Source organism: Nanorana parkeri, unplaced genomic scaffold (assembly GCF_000935625.1).
Source record: "Nanorana parkeri isolate BGI_ZX_2015 unplaced genomic scaffold, ASM93562v1 scaffold374, whole genome shotgun sequence".
NCBI lineage: Eukaryota > Metazoa > Chordata > Amphibia > Anura > Dicroglossidae > Nanorana > Nanorana parkeri.
Window position 1 is genome coordinate 528,576 of NW_017306642.1, and position 27,251 is coordinate 555,826.

The 27,251-nt window shown below is 42.6% G+C and overlaps 1 protein-coding gene across 1 annotated transcript in view; it reads left to right on the top strand.

Moving 5' to 3' along the window:
- Nucleotides 1-14,183: 14,183 nt before the first annotated feature.
- The window catches only part of BMP3 (bone morphogenetic protein 3), a 41,756-nt gene continuing 28,688 nt past the window's right edge, over nt 14,184-27,251 (top strand). Inside the window, exon 1 of the mRNA XM_018559010.1 lies at nt 14,184-14,544. Coding sequence (XP_018414512.1) covers nt 14,238-14,544 — 307 coding nt within the window. The 5' untranslated portion in view covers nt 14,184-14,237. The remainder of the gene's footprint in view (nt 14,545-27,251) is intronic.

A 27,251-nucleotide genomic window follows, 5' to 3' on the forward strand; every position in this document is an offset into this window, starting at 1 on the left:
TAGTCATAAAATGAGCAAAGCCACCTATGAAAGAAAGTGTGTTATTTGCAGGATTACCAGGTGAAAATAAAGGGAAATTAGGCCTGAAAAAAAAAATATTGTGGCTACTAAATCGAAGGACTGTTATGCTGCAGTATTTTAAAATTTAGTTTTTAGGTTTACATATGCTTCAATTATGAGGAGCAAATGATGTGCTAGTGATCTTAATTTATGGGCACTGTAAATTATAATGGACTTGCAGTTAGACAGATTTTCATAGTTGTAGGCTTAGTGCACCACGTCAAAATAATGTAGATACTCTGAATTGTATTTTGCAACAGAGCACATAATATACAGTAAAAGTGGACTGGAAAAGGATCCAGAAAGGACAGGCTCAGACTGGCGTACTTGGATCCACCAGAGGAAATTAGAGTGGGAGCCCACCTAAAAGCAGCATGTGTAGTGCTCCAATATGATTAGTGGGTGTGAATTACTGTAAGTGGGGTGGAATTATTGCTGTTTTAGGGGTATTATTTTATAGAAATACTACAAATTATACAATGATGCCATAGTACATTAAATCATGATCCTATGACACCTTATATTACCAGTATGTTTTATCACAACACTGTAGCATATTATACACATACCTGAGACCTTTCTAAAGTCAGTAAGGCTTAGATTGTGGTAGGATTAGGTGTTTTGCGGGGTCAATAACGTTGCATAGTACGCCAAGGCAAAATAGAAGCAAAGGCTTCATAGTGCACTTAGTATGCCACAGATATATATGGGGCTAACAGTGCTATGGTTTGATAATGACAGGCCTGCAAGGGATTAAGTTAAATGGAAATAAGGGTTGGGTCCCCTAAGCAAACAGTGCTGACTTGACAATACAAAGGCAGAAAAGTGGAATTTCTGAAGATTCATGGACTACAAACGAGCAATTGCTAGAATACACCACCAATAAACGGGCAATCCAAGTATGGAGGGAGCGACTGGAAGAGAGTTGGCGAGTGTGAAAGGAAAAAGGAGAGAGCAAAGGGGGGAGAATAAGAGAGAGATATAGTGTGGGAGGGAAAGAGTTTGAAAGTAAGAGGGAGGGAGAGAGAAAAGGAGAAGGAAATAAGGGGGTGGGGAAGTCCCTTGAAAGTAGAATTAAAGTCCTATTTTTTTTAGAAAGCAGTAGATATATGCCACAACAATAAAAAGAATTTAAAAAAAGTTGTCAAATAGGTAATACTTACCTGTGTCTGCATCGCTTGCTCCCGGCTGCAGACCACATCTTCCCGAACAGCCATGCAGGAAGAAGTGTGTGCGGGCGCATGCTTAGTCCTTATCACCAGAGGGGAGTGGTGAAAAGCTACAGTGAAAGTGAATGCATGCAGCCAGGAGCGTGCATGCCGGACAGACTCCGTTGGACATAGGAAGAAACAGCAGTCTGCACTGGATCAGAGAGCAGCACCAGCGCTGGAGGGACTGCTGAAAACTACTAGAAGGAAGAAGATGTTCGGATCAAAATACATCACTTAAAGTGACATTAAACCCTCAGATTTTTTAACATAAACCAATACTGTAATGTGTGCCTTACCGTAATCCATGGTTGTTTCCCTTCTCTTTGCTGCTCTACCTTTTAAATCCTCTCGCCTTTGCAGCTGAGTGCCTCTTCCTGTAGTGCTGGCTCAGGTTGTGAACCTGCACACAGACACCATGTATCCATTCCAGAGACAAGGCAGTCTGTTGCAAAACAGAAGTTCTGCCCAGCATGAGAAATGCCCTGTTTTTTCCGCCCTTACCCTGCAACGCCCTCAGGCGGCCGCTTGACTTGCCTTGCAGTAGCGCCGGGCCTGCAGGTAGTACAGGTACCCAGCCACTCTGCTCAGTGCCAGTGCTTACCTGTTTACCTGTGTTACCTAGAGCAACAGGTGTATTGAGGCAAATATTGCTTCTCCAGCTTGGTAGAGGCCAGTCTTGTCAGTAGGGAAGGGGGTTACGGCATGGCTGAAGTCGAGACAGGACTTGAGAGGTTGAGCACTTGCAACACAATTTCCTCCCTCTTCCTCATGATGGGGCTAAGATCATGTGCTACTGGCTGCCAGTGCCAGATTTATAAAAAAAAATTTTGCCAAGGAAAAACTAAATTACCACCACTTACAATATTACAACCAAATGAATGTATTTATAAGCTGTGAGGGATTAGCTCCAAAATTGGATGTGTGTGACAGTTTACCTGAGTTTACAACAGGCACAGCAAACAACAGTTCTCGGCAAACATGCATTTTATTTACAAAGACTATATACACTATATACAGGAGCAAAAACATAAAAGCAAAAAGAAAACAAGCAAATAAAACTTTGCCAGTTGGCAAATTACTTGCATACAGACTCCCTGACTAATAGACCTGGGGCAACCTACTGCTGCCCAGGCTCCTAAATTTCTCTAAATACAGTCCTTGCCACACAGACTGTGTCGCAAGCAAGAGCTGTATTTCACCACACAAGCTTCCTAGTCTGCTTTAGCTGAGCATGTTGTCTAATCATAAATAAAAAAATAATGCACGATAAACTAAACTAAGCAATCCAAAGTGCAGTATATGTGCAGTACATGAATAACAGCTCAGCTGGCAGTCTGTTTACCGATGTAATGCCAACTGTCAGCTTTACACTGGAAGTAGGGTTGCCACCTTTTCTTCAAGTGAAACCCGAACACTCAAGCGCTGTGTGCAGCATATATTTATTTTTTTGAGAATATAGAGGAGAGAGCAAGGAACGGAAGCCAGGAGTAAGAAAGAGCAAGAAGAGACAGCCAGGGGAGGGAGTAAGGAGACAATTTATAGAGGACTACAAATCCCAGCAATATACTATACAGCCATACAAAATAATATGAAGCTACATACTCTGTGTTATTCCGGGGTGGTGCCCTGATGTCTCCAGGGTCTCGGGTGGCCTGTGCAGGCTCTCAGGTGGGCCTCCGACCCCCCACCCCTGCAGCTCCACCGGGACCAGGAGGCAGTGCTGTGACAGTCCACAAACTTGAGGCACTGTCTGTTCAACAAAGACTCACACACAAGTGCTGGCCCTGATTAACCCCTCAAGCCACGTACCTGTAGCCACACAGACAGCAGCACGCTCTGCCGGGATTGTACCCACAAAGCAGAGGGTCCTCCTTCATGCATTCATCCCCAGGACCCCAGGGTTGCCCATGTCTGCCTGAAATTGTGACATCTTGTGTCTGGGGCTCAGCTGGCCACAGGATGCCAAACCCGAACTGTCCGGGTGAATCGCTTCCAGGGTCGGTAAAAGTGTGTCCACCTACTGCCCCCACTGCAGGTCCAGGACCGGCATCACAGGTGTTGGCGAGTAGAGTGGAAACAGACAAGTGAATATCCGTTCACTGATCTCCCAGCTGAATGAAACTCGAAGCGGCCATGATTTCACTAGTCCTTGGAGGGTGTTTTCTGTAATTTTTATTAGTTCAGTAAAAAGAAAAGTCTACACTATGAAAGATTCTCTCCTCTGAATTACATAAATTATTATTGGAGTGTATCTGGGGAGTCTGATGGGAAACACTATTTTGGAAAACCTGTGGCATACTTTGCTTTCTAACATCACTCTCTGACCTGCCTATTTATGGAGCCACTTCTAGCTGGTGAGTTCGGTCCCTTTGGGGGGATTGTTTCAAGGTGGAGGAATGGATACACAGTTGTAAAACAATGGTTTGAGCCCTGATTATAGCTGATCATAATTTTACTGTGAATATTGCAAACACTTTGCACATATACTGCGCTTTGGATGTTTTTTATTACTATTTAGTTTATAGTGCTATGTTTATATATTTATGATCTTTTACCTTTTTTAGGTACTGATAGAGCAGCTATGGATTAAAAGATAGGTTATACGAGCAGTCTATAATGGTTTTATTTGTTGTCTACTTGGCCAGCTCAAACAACTTCAGCTCGCCCACTTAATAAAAAAAAGACCTGCATCTTGGATTTGCCTTGTATCTTTTAATAAGGATTTACAGTTAAAAAAAAAGGAAAAATATTCAGCAAACTGCCGGCATCTGGGACATATTTACTTCTATACAATTAGAAATTTTTACTGGTCTGCTGTTCCATACCCACCCTTTTATTTAAACCTTTCACCCAGGGCAATGCTTTACCATAAAGCTGAAATCTTGAAGAGTCAGAAACCACCTATTAACCACTTGCTGACCAGGGTGTAAAACCCCCTTCCTGTCCAGGCCATTTTTCAGTATTCAGCACTGCGGTACTTTGACTGACATTTATTCCGCCATGAATGCTGTACTGAAATGTAATTGTATACAATTTTTTGGGGACACATAGAGCTTTCTTTTGTTGGTATTTAATCACCACTGGGGTTTTTATTTTTGACCATGTAGATCCTCAAATCATCTCTGAATTTATGCAGACACTGTCCTTCCTTCTGGAGGGTGGCTACTTTTGTTCCCCATGGTCCCTGTGTGTGCTGTAAAGCAGCTACCACTACAAGCGCACCCCTGTGATGGACTATAATCACACATTTAGTTTACTAATTTGTATTGTCTATCATGGGAGTGAGCTTGGAACGGTGGCAACTTTACAAAACACACAGAGGCTACAGTATATGTTGCTTTTTATGCCATGCTTCTGTGTGCAGCAGAAGCTGAGATCAAGGCAGTGACAGCACGCGCCTCATGCCCATTCCCGACTACGCTCTGCAAAGGACACAATCCTCTTGATTGATAGGACTTATGTCACTGTCCCAACACAAAAAGGCTCCCCTTCCAGTCTAGTGTCTATGCTGATTTTTGTAACTCTGACCAAGAGGAGGACGTCACTGAAACAATGGACTTGGAGAGAGAATGAAACCAGAAGCCATTTTCCTGCAAGCGCTTAATTACCATGCTGGAAGGTTAGTTGGCTCCTGTCTAAATCGGCCATGTATGTTTCCATGTGAAATAGGGACCTTAGACTCTACGGTAAGCTCCTTGAGGGCAGGTACTGATGTGAATGTGTACTATGTAAAGTGCTGTGTAAATTGTCAGCGCTGTATAAATACATGTTACAAAAATAATAATAAATGAAGTCCTGTTCAGATACGGAATTTGCACCTGGAAGCTAAGTACCTTTAGTGTTTCCTCTCTTAGAAAGTATTCCATGAACTAGAAAGGATAGTGTAGTACAGGGCTCAAAATTTCCACTCGCTCCCTCGCAATTGGCGAGTGAAAATTGCATAGGGGCGAGTGGAAATCCAGGGGGGGGACTTCCGCCGCTTCGGCAGTGCCGATCGCTGTCTGTTTCCTCCACCCGCTTCTTGGAGCGGCACCGCAGCCTCCGACGGCAAGATGCATGTGTATGAATGTTGTAGCAGCCTGTATGTTTGTTTTGTTTTACTTTTCCGGTAATTAAGTTTGTGCATGCATAATTTTTGCATAGTAAAGTACATTAAATGCTACTGGGTCAGTTTCCTTGAGCTTTAGGTCTCGTTCACACCTAGGCGTATTGCATATGCGATTCGCGGTAAAAAAAAGTCGCATGACCGTCGCACGTTTTCCGAAGGCTACTTGGCTGTATCCCAATGGAAACGCGCAACAAAACGGCCCAAAGTAGTACATGTACCTTTTCAGGCGTGGGCCGTTTTGTAGCGCGTTAGGGACGGGCGGAAATACGCCAAGGTGGGAACGAGACCATTGAATACAATGGGATTTATATTTTTGAGCGTTTTGTAGAGCGTTCGTCAAGCGTAGAACGCGCTACAAAACGTTCAGGTGTGAACGAGGGCTTACTGCAAGAATAAGACAACAAATATATGTTAAAGTTTTGCCAAGCATTACATTTGGGCTCCTCCTTGGGATAACTTTTACAAGTAAAACACATGTGGTGTGTCATTTTGCTAATGTGGCCTACATTATAATGTAGATTTTTGGCCTGAAAAACAGCACACTGTGTGTTATTTTTAAAATGCGGTCTACTTCAAGTGCTGCAATGCAGTCTATGGAGTATGTATAATATTTCTTCCTTTTTTCTGTAAAGTATATACATTTAAATGTGGGGAATTTGGGGGATTAAAGGGTTATTAAACCCTCAGTTTTTTTTGCAAGTAAGCAGTAGATATATGCCAAAACCTTAAAAAAAAAAAGTTTTACAAAAGGTTAAAACTTACCCCGTCTTCGCCGCACGCTCCCATCCGAAAATCTGAAAAATCTCGGGCAGCAGCACAGGATCTTGGAGCGGGCGCATGCACAGTTCAGATTTTTGGCCGGGAGACGAGGAGAGACACAAGGTAAGTCTATGGACCGCGTGCACCCACATGCAGACACCATGGAACAGGAAGTGCCAGCAAGCACAGAGGAGTCAGCGCTGGATCGTAGACCCGCAGCAACGCTGGAGGGACATCTGAAAACGACTGGAAAGAAGAAGAAGATTGGATTAAGAGACATCATTTAAGGTAAGTGCTTACACTAACATTGGGGGGAGGGGAAAATACTTTAATGTCACAAAATTCAGCCTACTCCAAATGCTGACTATAAAATCTTTACAATATTTCCAGCTGCTGTCTCCGAAATAATACACTCTGGGAGAAATTTATCAAAGCTGAAGCAGACACAATCTGGAGCAATTGCCCATAGTAACCAATCAGCTTCTCTCTTCAGCTTGTTCCGCATTTTATTTCATGATAAATCCTACCTTGTCTCATCAAGCTTTCATATTATGAGATAATTCTGCAGAAAAATAGTCTAAGCTTGTCCAACTTTATAGGACATTTGTAACAAAATTAAGTCAATTTTTTTTTACGCACCCAAACCTAAATCATGAAAACACAATGGTTTTACAAACTTTCATCATGTTCTCGGACAATCAACTTCTGCCTTGACACATTCCATGATGATATTATTAAGGTGATTGGTTTACCCGTGTAGATAAAAATGCTGGGGTATGTTTGTGACACTCATTAAGCAAGACGTCTGAATAAGAAACAAGACATCTTTAATATTACAGAATAAGTCCATGTGAATGTGACTAACAAAGGTTGCCTGAATATACTTGTCTGATTTAGTTATCTAATATAACATATTCACTATTAAGTATGCAGTATAGGACTGTCACAAAGTGTACTTGAATTTTATGGATCAATTTGTCACATGAATATTTGCTATGTACTGATGGCATGGAAGGGCAAATGTTTGGGGGTGTAATCTAGCACAAATATTGTCAAAAACAGTCCTGGCATTGTCAGACAGGTAGAAACATTTTACGTTAAACCAGTGGTTCTCAACCTTTCTAGGGCCGGGACCCCTTGGTAACATTTGCCAAGTTGTGGTGACCCCCAACAGTAACATTTAGGGATGACGCGGCTGCTGCAGCGACATCTGGCGTTGTGGCGGGAAAGCTGACACTGCTGCGCTAAGAGAGGGCTGAGGAGGACTCTCTCCTAGCACAGCAGAAATCACACAGCGACCTACAGGTTGAGAACCACTGGTGTACGCCGATCGCAGGGAAAAAACGATCGCAGGGAAAGGTTTACTCTGCTCGATCAAGCAGAGTAAACCTTTCTGGGAGAAAGTATTTCTCTCCCGGGTGGCCGGGAGCCGCTATCTAATAGCGGGAGACTCCCGGGGGCGACCCCTGGCAAATCGTCATTTGACCCCTGACGGGGTTGCGACCCACAGGTTGAGAACCGCTGCGTTAAGCGCATAGTCCAACTTTTTGAAAATAAATAACTGCATTGACAATGAATTAATACAAAAATGTGCATGTATTAAATTTTAGCATTGAAACCTGCAGAGCATTGAAACCATGATCAGTGCATCAAGGGCACAATGCACAGACTCCTGCATTGTTTACCCCCCGGCCCAGGTCCGTACGAAGGTACAGACTTGCTGTTACGAAGCTGGAGAAATGAGTCAAAGGAATTCAAGTGCAGTGGCATCACTGCCCTTATATCTGGGAGATCTGTATGTCCCTCTGCTGTGGTGCCGTGTTAAATACAAAAACAAAATGCAGAATGCTGCAGTACAGGAAGAAGCACCCCACAATTCTGGTAAGTGGGGGGGGGGAGGAGTGGTTTGAGTGTGGAGGGTTGTAACATGAAACATGGTTCAAAAGGTAGAGTATGCCTTTAATTAGTGAACTGCTGCATGTCTGCAGATAAAAGGGGTCGGACTCCGCACAAAAACAGCACCATCAGTGCTGTTCTAAAAGTACTGCACCACTTCAGTAATATGGCCCAGGTGACATCACTTGTATAAGGTTGTCCCCTTTTCACTGGTAACAGCATCTGTCTTATAATAGTGCCTTGGGAAACTCCGATTACACACTTAAGCCCCTTTCACAAGGGCACCTTCAGTTCCAGTCAGCAGGGGATCCATGCATGGTTTCCCTGCTGTTTGGAACAGTTTGGAAAGGATGCCACCATTTTGACATCTGTGTCTGTCCAGTTTTTCCTCCATCTTGCAATAGAGGAAAAAAATGAAATTACCAGACCCATGTTGGTCTATGGGGAGTCGGAAGTAAATTAACATGTGTCCATTTACATCAGATCACCCCCAGATCCACCACAATCAGGTCTGCCAAAACGGAACTCTGTTTGGTTTTCTGGATCTGACCGGAGTCTGTGGTAGATGAATGTTAATGGAAACACATCCGTTTAGATACGGCTGCCCATTGACTAACCCTTAGCTTCTCAAAAAATGACAGGCAGGCCTGATCAGAATACCCATGTGAAAGGGCTCTAATACTTCTATTATATAACAATGTCTCTGCCTGTGACAAAGTGCTACTGTTTGCTTTGGTACTACGGCTATTATTTAGTAGCATAGAATTATGCTGGCTTGTGTTACCTGACCCAACTCACCCTCTGCTAAAAAGGTAGTGCTCGGATTCTTTCTTCATAATGCTGTTACTGTAAAATTCCACCATTCTAGCTTTTGTATTATGAATAAATCTTGCTTTGGCAACATTGCATTTTTAGTACGTTGCTTGTATTGTCCCTTTGCATAGGAGAGGCCCACTTTGATTTCTCCTTTGCTCTACATTTGCCCTTGATTAATATCTCGGCATTAATGTGTATTTTTTTTTCCTACCAATTCAGATGCAAATAATTCTTCCCTTCAGTTGAAGCATGACAAACGTTAATTATCACTACCTTGAAGTAGCAGGTGTTTAATTGTAAAAACAACTTATCATTAAAAAATGAATCATGAATATGCAGTACTTGCTGCAACTTAATTTTATCTACATGGATCTTGAATGACTGTGCCAGTTCTTCTACATTTATTGAATGCCCCAAGGGTGCCCACCTGTTTCTTATTACTGAATATGCCAAGTTCTGCTTTAGAGCTTGTCTTAGTATTGAAACCTTTCATTAGTCTCCATGGGTAAGAATAAATATTGTAAAAGAAAAAAAAGTGCACTGGACAGGAACATTTGAAGCTTCCATATCTGACAGACTTCATATACAGCTATATAAAAACTTCTATAATGTGAATGTGGGAAGTCAGTTAAGAAACTATGTAATATCATGCTAATTCACAGCAGAATTCAAGCATAAACATTATGAAAAATTCTAAGTTATAAAAATCTAAGCTTTTTCCTAGGTGTCGGTAAACTGTCATTAACCACCTCCCGGCCAGCAATTGTAAAGGAACGACCGGCCGGGAGATTCCTGGATGTAACAGGCCGTGTATAAATGGCCTGCTGGCCCGCCCACTCTCGCATGCAGGAAACAACCAAAATTTTAAAACAGGCAGCAATGCCTGTATACATACAAGCGATCCGCCGGCTATAGAGCCAGCGGATCGCTTGTATGGGGTGCCGATCGGAGGACCCCCCCCCTCCGCGGCTCCCCTCCCGCTGGTCCCGGGCTCCGCTGTGCCGGTGCGAGCCCGGGGCCAGCATGGTGGCTCTCTGACAGGGGATCAGAGGAAGGTCGGTTCACGATCCCAATGCAGTCCCCTTTCCGTTGTCAGAATGCGGAGGTGATGTATAATACATCACTTCTGCATTCTTGTGTCACTCTCCAGCTTCAGGAGCTGGAGAGAAGCTGATAAAGCAGATCTCTGTTTCATCAGCTTCTTTGGGGGGGGTCCTAGGTGACATTAGGGGTCTTGGAGACCCCTGATGTCTCCATAAAGAGGACCTGTCACATATCTTTGCTATCACACAGGGGGATTTCTTAGCCCCCTGTGTGATAATAATAAAGTTAAGTGGGAAAAAAATTACAGTTGCAAAAATTAAAGTCACACATGAAAAAGAATTAAAAAAAACACAATTTGTTTTTAACCACTTCAAGACCAGGTGTTTAGACCCCCTTCCTGGCCAGGCCATTTTTCAGTATTCAGCGCTGCAATACTTTGACTGACGTTTATTCCGTCATGCAACGCTGTACTGAAATGAATTTTATACCATTTTTTGGGGACAGATAGAGCATGCATAAGTGCGAAAATGACGATTGCGCCCATTACGTTGCACATGTTATATATCGACGCAAACATCACAGTGAGAGCAATAATTCTAGGGCCATCAATCACTGATAACACTAAACTGATGAGCCGTAAAAGCTTTTAAAGCATCACCTATGGTCAATTTTGGGTATGGTAGTTTTTTGCAATTTAGCAGGTGCGTGCAATTTTAAAGCTTGACGTGTTTGGTGTCTATTTACCTGACGTGAACGCATCTTTTATATTTTACTAAAAAAATGGGTAATAAGAAATGTTTCATAACAAAATGTAGAAAAAAAACTTTTTTTTCTTCAAAGTTTTCAGTCATTTTTCCTTAATATAGTAAAAAAAAAAATACCACCAAACGAAAGCTCTATCTGTCCCCAAAAAGGGTATAAAATTCATTTCAGTACAGCGTTGCATGACAGAATAAATGTAAATCAAAGTACTGCAGCGCTAAATACTAAAAAATGGCCTGGCCCGCAAGTGGTTAAAGTACATGTAAACCCTAACTGAATGACATCTAGATTGCAAAAGCAATGGGTGTCATAAACAACAGCTGTGTTTTTATTTTTAACAACAGCAGAAAAAGAAAAATGTTGCAGGACCAGAATAAGGACCCATGTCTATGGGTTATTGTTTGTGTCAGATCAATACAATACTATGGGAATGCAAAACCTACTTGAAGTAGGTTGAATGCAGTTCAGAATGAGGTCAACTGCAGGTCAAATGCTCAATAAATTCTGAATGTTAAACTGATGCCGACATCCAAAACCCGTCAACACAGTGAAGGTAATAGCAAGTTGAATTTTATCATCAGAGGCGCTCTACCAATCTTAACCAGTTGACATCCGCGGTGTTAAACCCCCTTCCCATCCAGGCCATTTTTCAGTATTCAGCGCTGCGGTACTTTAACTGACATTTATTCCGAGTTAAAGTGATATTAAAGTCAAAATGTTCTTTCAGCTGTTTCAAATGCTGATTAAATCACTTATAATGGATGCTGCTCCTTGATGTTTAAAAGAAACATCTGGTCCCCTGAGCAGTAGCCCTGATATCCTGTTTTATGGAGCCACCATTGTGTGTGCTAGTAAGTTGTGTGTGTCTCCACAAACACACAGGCACACCATGAAAAGGCAAGTCACCCCCCTGCTCCTAGCTAGTAGATGGACAGCCCCGGAGACTGCTCTGTCCCTTGTGATCTTGTACTGGACAGGAAGTTCAGGGAAGCTAAGCTGAGAAAGTTGGAGCCAGCTGTTTGGAAACATGATGACTGTAAGTGCTTGGGTAAACATTTTAAGACGAAATCCAGGTAAAGTGAAAACTTAAGTGCTCATTTTGTCTAGGGGGCTCAAATAAAACTGTATTACTCACCTTATCCTTAGTCCGCAGCAGTCAATGCTCAGCTCTCTTCCCCTCCACTCCGGCTACTAAACGTTCCTCAACATCTTCACATCTAATGCAGGTGAATGGACCGTATTAGACGTAATGATCTAAATGGAGCTTAGACCGCTGGTGCCTGGTGGAGAAGAGGACGTGGCGACTGGTCTAACAGCCAGGTGGGACCGAGGATCGGGTGAGTATTTTTTAATTTAGACCTTAGACCAAAACGAGCACTTACCAATTGTAGCACTCACTGCCGCAGGACCGAGGATCAGGTGGATATATCGTCTGTATTCCGGCCCCTAAAGAAAAAATTAGCAGTGAACCCCTGTAGTGAAGGGGTAGCCCCACTGCAAGGGTTAACTTTTTAAAGGAGAACTATGGGGTCAGTTTTTTTCCCCATAGTTCTCCTTGGGGTAACGGGAGGACACAAAGTAGAGTCGTCCCGTTACCATAAGGTCAGTATACCGCGAGCTACAGCTTGCGGTATACTGAGACGGCCGCAGCCGGAGCGGATCCCGACATCGATATCGAGATCCGCCTAGCTGCGTTAATGCTAGCTGGCTCTGCCTATCTAAAGGCAGAGCCAGCTGTACCCGATGACCGCAGTGAGGGGCGGGCTTCCGATCACTGCAAACGGGCAGTGTGCGCGTGCGCACACCGGCCCGTTCGGCAGTTGTCGAACAAGCAGGCCACTTGTTCGAAGGAAGACGTACGACCGTACAGTAGAAACGGTCGCACCCCTTCCATACACATTGTACGATTCTCGTACAATCGCGGGATTACCCGCGATTCTCGTACGAGAATCGTACAGTGTGTGGGCACCTTTAGTTTTGGGAAGAGTGCATTTTCACTCTTCTTTAATGCTGCCAACTGATTCCTGAAATAGACCGGATGGAAGAACCAGGTACATCATAGTGTCATGTGACAATAGTGTTCTATGTATAACCCTGCTCTGGGCTAGAAAGGATTTTTACCCTTGGCCCACATCCAGTGCCGTCACAGGTGGGTCTGGATGGTGTGGCCCGCACCTGGGTGACACCATTGGAGGGCTAAGATACAAATCACCAGCACTCAAAGATATCATCAAACATGTCCATTTAATTGGACATAAATGTCACAGTAACAGCAAGCCAACGTTTCGGAACCACACATGGTCCCTACCTCAGGGCAGAAAAACGTATCTATACTCTGAGTCTGCACGGCGCCATCCGTGATTGTCATTGCGAGCACCACATTCTATATAGACCTGGACTGCTGTAAGGTGTGCTGAAGGCTTCTCCATTTAACCATTGGAGGGCTGACACCAAAATAACTGACAGTCATTTTAGTGTCACCCCCCCTCTGAAAAGTCGGGCACTCGGTCATGGACAGAGCGCCCGACAATTTCGGGAGACAGGAGGGGACCCGGCAGCATACCTTATCCCACCGGGTGACTGTGCCCTCCTCTCTCTGCCAGCGTCCATCACCAAGGTATCAATAAGATCGCCGCGCATTGCACGATGACGTCATCGTGGGGTGTCACCCGATAACCGCTCTGGGTGACACCCGGCCTCGGGACGCCCCTGCCCACATCATTTTGTCCTGTGTCCACATGGGGCAGCACATTTATTTCAGTGGGCTTCGCTATGCTTAACCAACGCGGCAAAGAAGCTCATGCAGCTGTCTGAGCTGTGAATTTTGCCTGCATTCTTGCAGGTTTTTGAGAACACGCGTTTGGGGTGCCATCAACGGCACCGCAAACGTTTTGCATATGCAGGCAGGATCATGTGCGAATGAGGCTTAACTTGCAAACAGGAACCCCTATACAAAGCAGCTGTAGCAAAGGTAAAATATCAGCTTGCCTGCTATGGGACTGTGCAGAAATGACAGGTGATCAGAAATGGACAAGTGTAGTGTTGTGTTGTAGGATGTTAGAATGAAGGGTTGGGTAGCACCCTGTGTAATAGGTGGAGCTGGGAGGAGTGGATGGTAGTATGAAAGCAGAGGAGCCGCACTAAGCTCACATAGCAGCAGCACCGGCCCCGGCAGACAGCTCTGCGCTCTGGACTCCGCTGGCTGCGAGCTGTGCAGGTTGGTCGGAGCGGAGAGCTGTGATTGGCTGCATACTAGATGGGATCAGCCCTGAGATCGCACACAAAAGCACGGCCAAGCAGCGCCTCTCACAGCACTCTAAAGTCCTGGCAAGAGAAAGCACAGACACTGAGGACTGATCATCATCATCCTGACACTCACTATGTTCACATAACGCCTTCCTCTACAGACATTGCACACTGCCTTGTGAGCCCATCTCTGACCCGTCTCCTTCTTACTGGACACTTGTGGATGCTCAATGAATAAAGTAGTCCGTTATCACCACTAGACCAGCCGAGCAGCACTGTAGTGTCGACCTTAGCGCATTCCTCCTGTAGCCGTCTTGCTGGGACACTCTCTGGAGATGATGGCTACAGAGTGCCCCCTTTGGCTCTTGCTGTGGTTGGGTTGCAGCAGCTGCTTGTGTCTTGGAGAACTCTGGAAGGAAGGTCTGGTTGGCATAAGGAGCTCTGGCTCAGGGACCCGGCTAGGAGCAGGTGATTCTCGCAGGCACGAAGAAGCGCTCTTGCCTATTGGGGACACGGTGTCCGAGCATATGCTTAGACTCTATGATAAATATCGAGGTGGTGGAAGAAGGGGCAGAGACAGTTCGAGGCATCAGCTGCCTCTAAAGGACGGGAACACGGTCAGAAGTTTCAGATCCCTGAACGGTAAGTCACGGGGCTCTATTATCTTGTTTTATTCAGACGCTGGGGACCCTTGTGTTATCTTGTCACAACACAAGCATGATCTAGGTATTCATAAATTAGATGATACCTAGAGAATCCTCACCCACAACTTGTAAATTAGATTTTTACTAATACAATAAAGCATATACTCTAAATGTCTCTCTCTCTCTCTTCCCCTCCCTCCATCTCTCATCATATCTCTCTCTTTCAATATCTGTCCTTGCTCTCTCTCCATATCTGTCTTGCTCTCGCTATCTCTCTCTCTTTCTCTATTGCTCTCTCCATCTCTCTATTCATATCCCTCTCTCTTTCTCTCTCCCTCCATCTCTCTCTCCATTGCTCTCTCCATTTCTCTTTCTCTCCATATAGCTCACACTCTCTCTCTCCATATCTCTATCTTTCCATAGGTCTTTCCACATCTCTTGGTCTCTCTATATATCACTCTCTCCCCATATCTCTCACTCTCCATATCTCTGTCTTAGTAGCTCTCTATCTCCATATCTTTATCTCGCTCTCTACATATTGCTCGCTCTCTCCATATTTCTTGTCATCTTTCTCTGGCTCCATATCTCTCCATATCTTTCACTTGCTCTCTGTTCACATCTCTCTCCATATTTCTTGCTTCCTCCATTTCTTTCTCTCCACATACATTATAGTATCTTTTATAACGTTCCATATCTCTAGCTCTCTTATCATATCTCTTACTCTCTCTCTCTCCATATCACTCTCCCATCTCTCTCACTCTCCCCATATCTCTCTCTCTCTCCATATCTCTCTCTTTCCATATTTCTCTCGCTCTCTCTCCATATCCCTTGCTCTGGATCCATCTCTCTCTCTCTCTCTCTCTCTCTCTCTCTCTCTCTTCTCCCCACCTATCCATATATATGTGTATCTCTCCCTCACTCTCTACATAAATATGCATCTATATCTCTACATATATGTTTTATCTTTCTACATCTCTTTTTCTACCTACAGTATATATGTTCATCTTTCTCACCATATATGTCCCTCTCTTTCACCATCTCTCTCTCCTCTCACTCTCTCTGTCTTATGTTGTATGTTACTCTGATAGATTTGTTGACATTGAGTTGCACTATAATAACAATTATTATCAATGCCTCCTTATTTATTACAACATCAAAATCACTTAATTGACATATAAAACATCCTTACACATATAATCCCTTTATTACATGTTATGGTAACTGACCTTTTACAGTGTCCATAGCTTGATGGAGTTGACCTTGTACTTAAATGAACTGTACTTAACTTGGTCTGGTGCTATTTAGTGTAACATCCCTTGCTATTTCATTACAGATTATTGTGTGTCTGTAACTAATTTATTGAGTGGTATGACATTATTACAACTGTCAGAATTCCTAAAATAACACTCAGCCAATTTTGGATGCTGTCAGACAAAGATGAGCTCAGTTGTGTTTTATTGTTGAGTTCTGATTTATAGGCTGCTGAATGGTAAAACGGTATCCCTGCTGATAGCCGGACAAGCCACTTTCCTTTTCACCTGTGTACTGTAGTGAACTTCAGACTTTTCAATTGCTTAATATTTATAAATATTAGAAATCACATAATAAATAGTAGCTTGTAGTGATCTATGGTGAACAATCAGCTGTAGTGTTTAGGATCTTCTGTAGACAAATAGCTGTTTTCTGATCAGTTCCTATGGGTTACTGCACTCTGCTCCACTAAAGTAATATGTCCAAATAGGAGATAACATTTAGGCTATAGCAGATGCCATTGCACAGTATATAGCAGTTTTTTCATCAGTGATGGGCACCTGTAACTAAGCAAGACGACATGACATAGTTTTTTTTTTTTAACTCATAGCTGTCTTATACTAGGAAGTCACTTTGGAAATCATAGTAAAAAACAAAGCATCTGCAACACTGTACTGGCAGTATGGTCATATTAGAAAGTCTTGTCCAAATTCATGAACAGTTTCCTTGCTATTTCTGATCCATGCAATAAATGCAGGTGGTCCTATGTGCCACACTTTGCATCACATTGCCTGAGGAAAGGACCCTGCGTGGCCTCGAAACGTCGCTACAATCTTGTTATGGAGGATCTATAATGTCAATAAAGATGTTTTTTGATGAAGACACAATGGTTTGCTGGTGACTTATCTTCTACTTGTATCCATGCGCTGCCATCCACAAGTTACTACGGCACCCAGGAAGAATAGAAAGGGGTATATTGGTCAGGTGTGCAGTGGGACATCTACATGTCCCTTTTACATGCTGATGCTATGGCTGCAACAAGTTCATTAAGAAATGCCACCATATTGATGATAAAAAAAAGTGGCGGTATAAGACCTTTTCCATGTTTGGAGTACCTTGTGTCGCACTTGTAAGTATTTTGTCGCAAACATGAATCTGGTGCAAGTGGGACCATTTGTTGTGCAACACAAGGCAGATGTCTAATGAGTGTCCATGACACCGTTTACAAAATCCAGGGTTTATGTTCATAGCATGATAAGACAAAATAAATACAACGTTTAAATGCTGTGACAAAGTCTCTAAGACGATCTAAAAATGTTTAGGTAATAAGCCCTGAATAGTCCATCGTCCTGCTAAAGAATAAGGATGTAAGTGTGGGTACCTGTCAGGGTATTGTACGTTGCTGGGGTGTCTCAGTCCAGCCTATTTGCCTTACAATGCTTACATTCACAAAATAACTGGAATACTTGCCAGCATGTGTTCCTTACGATAACATGTAGACGAGGCATTTTGACAGCCTATTTGGGAAAATGTCATTTCCTTTGCATTCTCATGTTCAGTCTAAGGTTTATTTGTTGTTTGATCCCAAGGTCAGTTTTGAATATGAAATCTTTCAAGGAGATCATGCTAGAACCCCCTCGAGGGAGTTAACACGCGTGACAACCCTGTTGGGCCCATAGCTCTTGGTCTCTGTTTATGCAGCAGGGAACACTTACAGGGAACAAGGCTAGGATGCACATTGAACAAATCCTAAAGAAGTCAGCAAAGCGGCGCTTGTAAAGTGCTTGCAAAGGGTCTACTGGAGCAGGTGCATACCCAGAGGCCATCTAAGAACCCTCTCTAAATGCAAGAGCTGAGCTGATCTTAAAACTTGAACTCATGTTTCAGACATCCATTTATCTTGTGCACAGTGGAAAAATCTGCAGGGTGCGTGTAAAAGCGCAGACTGCGATGAAGCAATGCTGTGTTGTGTTTCGATCACACCTTTGGCAGCGGAGAGAGTGTGGAGTTAATTACATTAATCCATTCTCTGCCAGAGTAAACAGAAGAGAGCCGGAAAAGGGCAGCACATGGGTAAAAAAACACTATTGGCCTCCCGTCTTCTTATTGTAATGATACAATGCAGAATGATCCACTTTGTTACCTGCAATCGGTGGATCACCTCCATGCCGTTAATATCGTCTTGACTTTTCTTTTTTTTAAAGATGAGGTTGTTAATGAGTAGTCAGACATCTGGGATGCTTACAATCGCTGTCAGATGTGTTGGCAGCCAGGAAAGTGTTAGGGCAGATGAAATAGCTAATCTGTGTCATGCGAATTAATTATATCATATACACCTCAGCCTGTGCAATGATTAACTTGGGTTTTGGCTCTCTGGGCTGCGTTTAATCAGAACGTTTGCAAATTAAATAGTAGCTTTTGCAATTCTCATTTACAAGGGAGGGGTTTTTGTGGACTATATCTGGGAAATCATTGAGTAAACATAATTACTTAGGGCCCATGTCTTCTCTCTTTTTTTTTTTTTTTTTTTGCCATTTTATCAGATTTCTTAGTAGACGACTGAGTAGTATAGTTCATGGGAAAAGAATGCGATAGGCTTACGTGGCCATTATCTGTTTGCATCATGCAGGAAAAAGTGCAGTTTGTAAAGAAATTGGTGGGAAGTGGAGATCCACATACTTTTTCACACTTTGGTTCCTAGAGTGCTTTATATATTAATGGTAAGCTCATAAATTATATAGGTGGCAGATTAAACTTCAAAAGCATAATTATCGTATGTACACACTAATGTCGGCAAAGCCTAAAATTGTTGCTGTTGGACTTAAAAAGGTAATTATCAGAATACTAAACTTGTAGTAAAGAGAAGGGTATAAGTATGTAAAAATTATGGGTCTTCATTGTTACATTTTAATGTGCCCCCTATCTGTGTCAGGTAACCTATAAAGTACCCATACTGCAAGTCTACAACTTGCCAGGAATGTGTGCAGCCAGTTAACAAGAATTACAATTTAACACTGCCACAAGTTTGGCTTGCTATCTGGGTTACTCCCCTTAAACATTAATGGTCAGAGTTGGGTGGCATATAATATACACTTATTAATACTACCTTAACAGTGGTGATCAGAAACGATTGGCCTTCAAATTAGTGGACTTTAATGTAACCTTTTTTTATACCCCCTAAACATTGTTGGTCAGAAATGAGTGACCCTTAGTTATTCCCCCTTAACATTGGTGGTCAAAAATGAGTTGCCTTTAACATACCCCCATGTATACCCCCTTAACATTGGTGGTCAGAAGTGAGTGACCCTTAGTTATTCCCCCTTAACATTGGTGGTCAGAAATGAGTGACCCTTAGTTATTCCCCTTTAACATTGGTGGTCAGAAATTAGTTGCCTTTAATATACCCCCATTTATACACCCTTAACATTGGTTGTCAGAAATGAGTGGCCTTTAATATACCCCTATTTATACCCCCTTAACATTGGTGGTCAGAAATGAGTGACCCTTCGTTATCCCTCCTTAACATTGGTGGTCAGAAATGAGTGGACTTTGATGTACCCTTTTTTATACCCCCTAAACATTGGTGATCAGAAATGAGTGACCCTTAGTTATTCCCCCTTAACATTGGAGGTCAGAAATTAGTTGCCTTTAACATACCCCCATTTATACACCCATAACATTGGTGATCAGAAATGAGTGGCCTTTATTATACCCCTATTTATACCCCCTTAACATTGGTGGTCAGAAATGAGTGACCCTTAGTTATTCCCCTGTAACATTGGTGGTCAGAAATGAGTGACCCTTAGTTATTCCCCTGTAACATTGGTGGTCAGAAATTAGTTGCCTTTAATATACCCCTATTTATACCCCCTTAACATTGGTGGGCAGAAATGATTGACCTTTATTGCAACACTATTTATACCCCCTTAACATTGGTGGTCAGAAATGAGTAACCTTTAATGTACCCTCTTTTATACCCCCTTACATACCATTATTATTACATAACTTAACATTGTTGATGAGCAGCCTTCAGTTGCACCCCAATTCATAAAATCGAACTCCGGGCACAGAAACGTTAATTTAAATAGATTCCATAGGAATGGTCAGACAATTCGGTGCAGACAGAGGCTCAGCTTTTTATCCTCACGAGTTGTTGTTGTGCTGAGACTGTGCTGTGTACTAAAGAAGAGGAGATTTGCAGTCAGTTTGGTAAGCAGGTCAACGTGATGAGAAGAAAATCTGCACTTACCAACGCTAAGGCAGCTATTTTACATTTCATGTTCAATTGATCTGTGTCTACCCGCTATCACAGCCCCATAGCAGATGTATAGACTACCGTGGCCGTAGCTATGCCCTTCAACAAAGATAACTTAAGAAGACCTGGAGCCAGTAACAGCAGTTCAGATTTCACTGAAATCAGATTGGTTATACAGTAATATTATGATATTGATCTGGTTGCCTAACAAGGAATGGTCCATTGTTGACTTAATCAAGAAAATTGCCATGCAGTCATCGCTGGAGTGCATGCATGTAGACTGCAAGCGGCTGCAAAAAAAGCTACAATGTGTTACATACATTAGTGCATTGTGGTGTCTTTAAATTTGAATGGCACTCCAACTTTATAAGGCAATGCAGCTCCAACACACATGCATTGCAATGCATGGTAATGCACTGTGTTGCGGGAATTGGTGCATGTCTATTTTGGTCCATTGCCAGCCTAATTATTTGAATGAGCTGCCTTAACACATCATGCAATACTGCAGTGCACCAGGAAAATGTGAACCCAGCCTAAGTGAATGACATTTAGTTTGCTTAAAGAGTATGTATTGTAAACAATTCCTATTTTAATTGTCTTTAAATAAAATTCTTGTTTGCACGTTTTTAAAATCTTTCCATGTCAGGGCTGTTCTTCTCCTGCAGCCTCTTATCAGCCACTTCCTGTCTACATACACACCAGCGATGACTGCATGGCAATTTTCCTGATGGAGTCAATAATAGACAATGCCTGTGTTAGGGCCCATTCACACTGCTGCGTTGCACGTATTATCACTCATGTTATGTGTGTTGTGTTAAGAAGCCCATTCATTTTGAATGGACCACAACACACCAAAGATGCTGTATGGCACTTTTTTTTTAATGCATTCTGCCACAGAATACAGATCCTTCACAGCTGTGCGATATAGTGTGTTACAACGCACATGCGCTGCAGTACCTTGTGTTAGTGCATTGGGTTGCTAGTCAAAATGAATGGCGATGCACTGCACTGCAGTACACACAGTGTTGCTGTGTGTTTGTGGTAACTCATGGTCAACACGTGTTTTACAGTGTGTTGACTCAGTGCACAGGTGTAAATGGGCCGTAATGTGTGTTGAACCTGCAATTTGTAGTCTCCATCGGAGGCCTGTGTGACAGGGTGACAATCAAGGAGCACAAATGGGAAACGGGGACACAGCATTGTTACCCCATAACAGGAAGTGCCAGAACAAGGACCTCCATGACCCTGTGTATTTTAATGAAATCTGCAGATTTCAACATTTGTCAAATTCGTTTTCAAATGACATTAACATGTTAAAGCTTATATGGTTTTATTAGTATTTTTTTTATTTATTACAGGTATTTATATAGCGCTGACAATTTGTACAGCGCTTTACATAGAGCACATTCACATCAGTCCCTGCCCTCAAGGAGCTTACAGTCTAAGGTCCCTATCTCGCATGCATACATACAAGGACAATTTAGGGAGGAGCCAATTAACCTTCCAGCATTTTTCAGGAGTTTGGGAGAAAACCAGAGGACCCGGAGGAAACCCACGCAAGCACACGGAGAACATGCATACTCCTTGCAGATAGTGTAATTAGAACACATCTACTTTAGGATGTGACAGGAAAATAATTACAACTGGAAGTGGGATGAGTTTTCATATGTCTAGGTACACGCTTTTAAAGCATCTGGTGAGGTAAAAATATGTATATTAAATGTAGATTTCCTGACAAATGCTTTCCCAATATTTCTTTGTGCCCGTCATATTGTTACAATAGGCTGAAAGCAGTCTCATGGGATTTCCCGGGTGGCAGCCAGGGCCAAGGTAGGTAATTTTTATTTCCCAAGGCCAGATTCACACTTGCTTGTTGTGGTAACACGTGTATAACTGCAAAGCATATGTTGTGGTGCCATTTATTTTGAATGCACCTGCATATCGGAATATTTTTGGATGCACCTGCATTGCAGTGTGTCACAATGCATTGCATGTTAGGGAGCATTGGCAGTCAGTTCATTTAACATACATGGATTAACCCACCCAAAAGACGTAAACTGTAAAACTGTATTTTTCACAGAACTTTTAAAGGTATTTGAATATGAGGGGCGGAGGGCTATAGTCCAGAGATGGGCTTTAACTGATTTTCCACATCTGTCACCAACAAAATGCAGCACCACTGTTTATGGAGAGATCATTTGACAAATGATTGATGGGTATGTAAATGTCTTGTTCACACCTGCGGGCGTGCTTTAAAATGTTATTGCAATGTCATAAGGCGATGGTGCGCTTGCATACACGCAGTGCATTGCACTGCATAAAATGCAGACATGCTTCATTTTTATGCATTGCTCACCACCTAACACATATGGGGTGAACAGGGCACATAGAACGTTGTGTTGAGCCTGCGATGAATGCTGATTAATGCAGCTCAATTGATCTGGTCTGAGTAATAATGTTACAAGGGTCTTATGAAAGTTTCTTTACCCTTTATGCAGTTGTGGTGCCACGCATTGCACTCCGCTGTAGTGAATTTGGGTGCCATTCAGAAGAATAGCAACGCAATGCACCTAGTGCATGGTAATGCATGCTAGATGTGCTGTGCGATAGCGTGCATTAATTGCATGGCATCATGGTATCACTATGTTGTGAATGGGCCCTGAAAGTCTAGCTACCGAAAACATTGCTGAGGGCCATTGAAGCAAGGACTAGGTAAGTATGGATCTGTGATGACATCAGTGGGCCTCCAACTGCCAAAGCACTGGCTTAAAAGGCTGAAAGGGTGGTGGCCTTGAAACCAGTAGAAGGGGGGTTTAGGTAAGTAAAAGTGCTTTGCACAATACTTGTAAACAGGGACAGTGGGTTAAAGGAATCGTGCAAAAAAAAACATTGGTAAAAAGTAAGTAAGAGAACATTAGTGCTAAAACATATCTGAAGCCAAAATTTTATAATTTCATTAGTTTTGGATTGAATAGGAAATGGGTAGAACTGTGTGGGTTTTTTGCTTTTCCATGCATGTCTCATTGGGGAGATTTGCCTTAAAGGAGAACTATGAGGTGAGTGCTTTTCACTCACCTCATAGTTCTAGCCAACCTCTGACAATGAGACTGTTCTCTGCTGTGACAGGGGAGGGGCTGGATTCCTCGCTCCGATCCGCCAGAGCTGACTGGCGGAACGGACGGGGGAGGGGGCGGGTACAGCTGGCTCTGCCTCTAGATAGGCAGAGCCAGCTGTCATTCACGCAGCTGGGCGAATCCAGACATAATTGTCGGGATCCGCTTCAGCTGCGGCGTCTCAGTATACTGCAAGCTACAGCTTGCGGTATACTGAGCCTAGGGTGACGGGAGGACGCTAGTTTGTGTGCGCCCGTTACCCTAAGGAGAAATATGGGGAAAAGCCTTAACCCCATAGTTCTCCTTTAATTTCTTTAAGTGAGAGGAAATCTCTCCAAAGACAGAGTAATTCATTTTCACATAGTTGTCACTGGAACAAGTGTCCCCTTTGTAAGATTTCCCCTCTATTCCTGTTTCAGGGACAAGTCATAAATCAAAAATTTCCATCACTTTTAGTCTAAAAGTCATCACTAAGTAAAATGAACAAAAGTGAATCTCCTTGATCACCCAGTCACACTTAAGTTTAAAGCGGTTTCAGCTGATTTTGAAGCGTTTTTTTCACATGTGAATGCACCTTTTTGAGGCATTTGTGTTTTTTTAATATGTTTTCAAGCTTTAGGCATTTTTGTTTTGGCCAGTGGAAAGAAGTATCATCTGCAACATCATATGTCACCATCCTTGTATCTGTTTCCTGATTTTTCCATGTGGTGTTGTAGTTTCTTGCACTATCAGTGCTCCCAGTCCAGGAAAACATGACCAGTTTCTTCCTAGGCCCTCTGCTGCTTGCCATGGTGATTACCAGGTGGATAAAAGTCTCCACATCCAGGATAGACACCCGAATCCTCATTCATTGTCGCATTTTGGAAAACGTGAAAAGTTGGTGTGAATAGGGGCAAATAGGCATACAAACAGCAATAAAAACTTGACAAAAGTTTTAGCTCCTCACCATTTTATTTAAACATTTATTTAAAAAAACACGTTTTTGCTATAGATACACTTGACCTTTTTATGATTTACTCTAAAAGTGAATTAAAATAACGGTATCTATACTGATTGATGACCTCACAATGTCCTCATTTCTAGTGTCAGTAGACGGTCGCTGTGTGCAATTGCACTGGTGAGTAATCACTTTTTTCCTATTGGGCTTGTGTGAGTTAACAGTTAAGCAACAGCATTGCAGGTGAAGTTTATCACTTAGTAAACACATATTTGTAATAAAACAAACAAGGCGATGTCAGCCAGCTTGAATTTCCACTCCATCGGACTATTACTATTTCTAAAGGTAAAATAACTCTTTTTTTTTTATATTCCCACTCGCAGTTGTATATTCAACATGCTAACTTACAGATAACCTAATAGATGGAAACAGTACATCCATCTCGTAAAGATCATGTGATTTCGCTCACCTTTAACATATACCCTTTTAACCTTCTTCTGGGTGTCTAATTATTAGAAGCATATGTTAGTTATTTTTTCCAAACACATCATCCTCTTAAATTGGGCTGAATGTCTTTGCTGACATACATAAAAAATCAGGCCTTGTATATGCAACACCTGCTTTGAATCTCAACTCCCTTATCTACTTGATTCAGAATACATTTTCCAGATCTGTGGCTTTTCAAGGCCAGTTCATGTGATTCCTGGGAGGAACAGAATTCTCTAGCCGCATTGGACTGGGAGATAACCTAGATTTTTTTCTAGTGTGTGATGTTTGATGTTTCTGTTCACTACTTAGGCCGATATTGAGATACCTGTATTAACTTTTTCTTATGCAGGATTTCCTTGGAAGACCAATGATGGTTTCAGTGATTTGCCATGAAAATTTAAAACTGTGTTAAGGCAGTAATAAACCTTCCTATCTACCAAAGACGGTGTCATCTTAAGCTGGCCATACAACTATATATTATCTGCAGATTTTCTATGGTCAGATGGAAAAAGTGCAACAAATTCCTCCATCTACGCTAAACTGTGTGGATGGAGGAATCTCCCGCTGGGCCAAGCTTCAGTATCTTGCTTGTCGCCCCCGCTGCCTGTCAAAATACCTGAACAATCTGATTGGATGTAGGCATTATTCAGGTATTTTGACAGGCAGCGGGGGCGACAAGCAAGATACTGAAGCTTGGCCCAGCGGGAGATTCCTCCATCCACACAGTTTAGTGTAGATGGAGGAATCTGTTGCATTTTTTCCATCTGGCCATATTAAATCTGCAGATAATCTATAGGTGTATGGCCAGTTTTAAGCTGGCCATACAGCAGAATTTAGTTAGAAAAATTAGTTTTTAGAACGTTTGTTCAATTTTCTAATAGTTCATGGGGTAAAATCAGCGATTTTGACCGTAGTGATGAAAAAAAACATGAAGGAACAGAATGAAAATTTTTCTGGAACTAACACATTTCAGTGAATGTGGTTTTCATTCAAGAAACTCCATTAACTTTCAAAATGCAGCTTCATAGTATGCCCCTTTGCCGCTGCTGTCAGCTATTCCAGGCTCCGCTGTCCCAAGGGATATCAGCACACTTCCAGTGACTGAATTCCCCTCCGCTTACTGAAACCAAAAGCGGTGATAATTTTGTCACTTCTGGTTTCAGAATGTCATATCTCCAGCTGCTGTAGCCGTAGAAGAAGCTGTTGAAGCACAATCTGTGCTTCATTAGCTTCTTTGGGGTCCATAGGTTACATTAGGGGTCTTATAGCATACACTGCACATGGGCATTCTGTTGCCTGGGCAGTCAGTTTCCAGGCCCAAGTGCTCTCATATGGAGGTGAGAGCAGCATAAATAGCATGCCAAGGTTTGCACAGACAATTTGGGGTATCTGGTGGGAGAACAGAGCATTGATGGACCACCATAAAGGTAAGAGCAAGTCCCTTATGGTACTTTCTACAAATGCTGCTTAGATAAATAAACCTGCACAGGGAATAATTTACTTTTGTGAAGTAGAAATGGGATTAGAAATGGGATTTTCATAATAATTAAAAAAATGGTGGGTCTGTGATATTTTGAATGTTTTTGAAATGCACGATAAGAAACTTCTTGGAGCTAGAAAGTATAAAAGCAAAAGAATATATGGTAGCAGCCAAATAAAATGTTATGGCTTCTTCCAAAATATTTGGAGAGGCATGGCTCTGTTTGTCAAAGCTAGTATAGGAATTGTAGTCCTGAGTCTTATATGCGCATTTAAACCTTTCCAATTCCCACTTCAAGGATTAATTCCTCACATACCAGGGGATATAAGTGACTGATGCATCAGAATTAAAGTCCAACTGAAGTCAAAGAAATATACAATATTTTGAGTCAGATAAGCATTGTTCTGACATCCTCCATTTTCAAAGTGTTAGCTCTTCTTTCGGTACCGGTGGTCCGGTATTATTTATTGATGCCATCGTAGAGCACTGGAGTGGAAGGGTAGGAAGCACATTTCCTCTAAGAGAAAAAGTTTTTTTTTAGCAAGGATTTAGCAGGATTTCAAAGCACAAATTAGTTACAAATTAAAGAGAAGAAAAGGTGTGAGGCTTCTGTTGGGTTTTAAACGCTTCTTTCTCAGTATTAACAGTCTAATTTTTTTCATACCAAAAGCACCATTGGATTGAATCTGATGGGAAAGTTAAGGTGGCCATACACTGTACAACCATCGCAAGACCTTAGTCTTGCGATGGTTGTAAAGGGATTAAAAAAACTTACGATCTGCCCATCTTGGACGGGCAGATCGCACTCTCGATCATCGCCAGCCACGCCCCCTGAGAGGCTGGCTTGCGATGACTGTAATGAGCGGCAGGCTTACGCTGACTGCAAACGGGCAGTGTGCGCGTGCGCACACCGGCCCGTTCGGCAGTTGTCGAACCAGCAGGCCACCAACTCGCCGAGAATCGTACGATTCCCGGCGGGTTTTCAAACATGCTGGTTCGATGGAAGACGTGCGACCGTACAGTAGAAACGGTCGCACGCCTTCCATACACTGCACGATTCTCGTACGATCGCGGGATTTCCCGCGATTCTCGTACGAGAATCGTGCAGTGTATGGGCACCTTTAGACTGGTGTACAGTAATAAATTTACCACTGGGTGTCGGTCTGATCAAACAGCATCA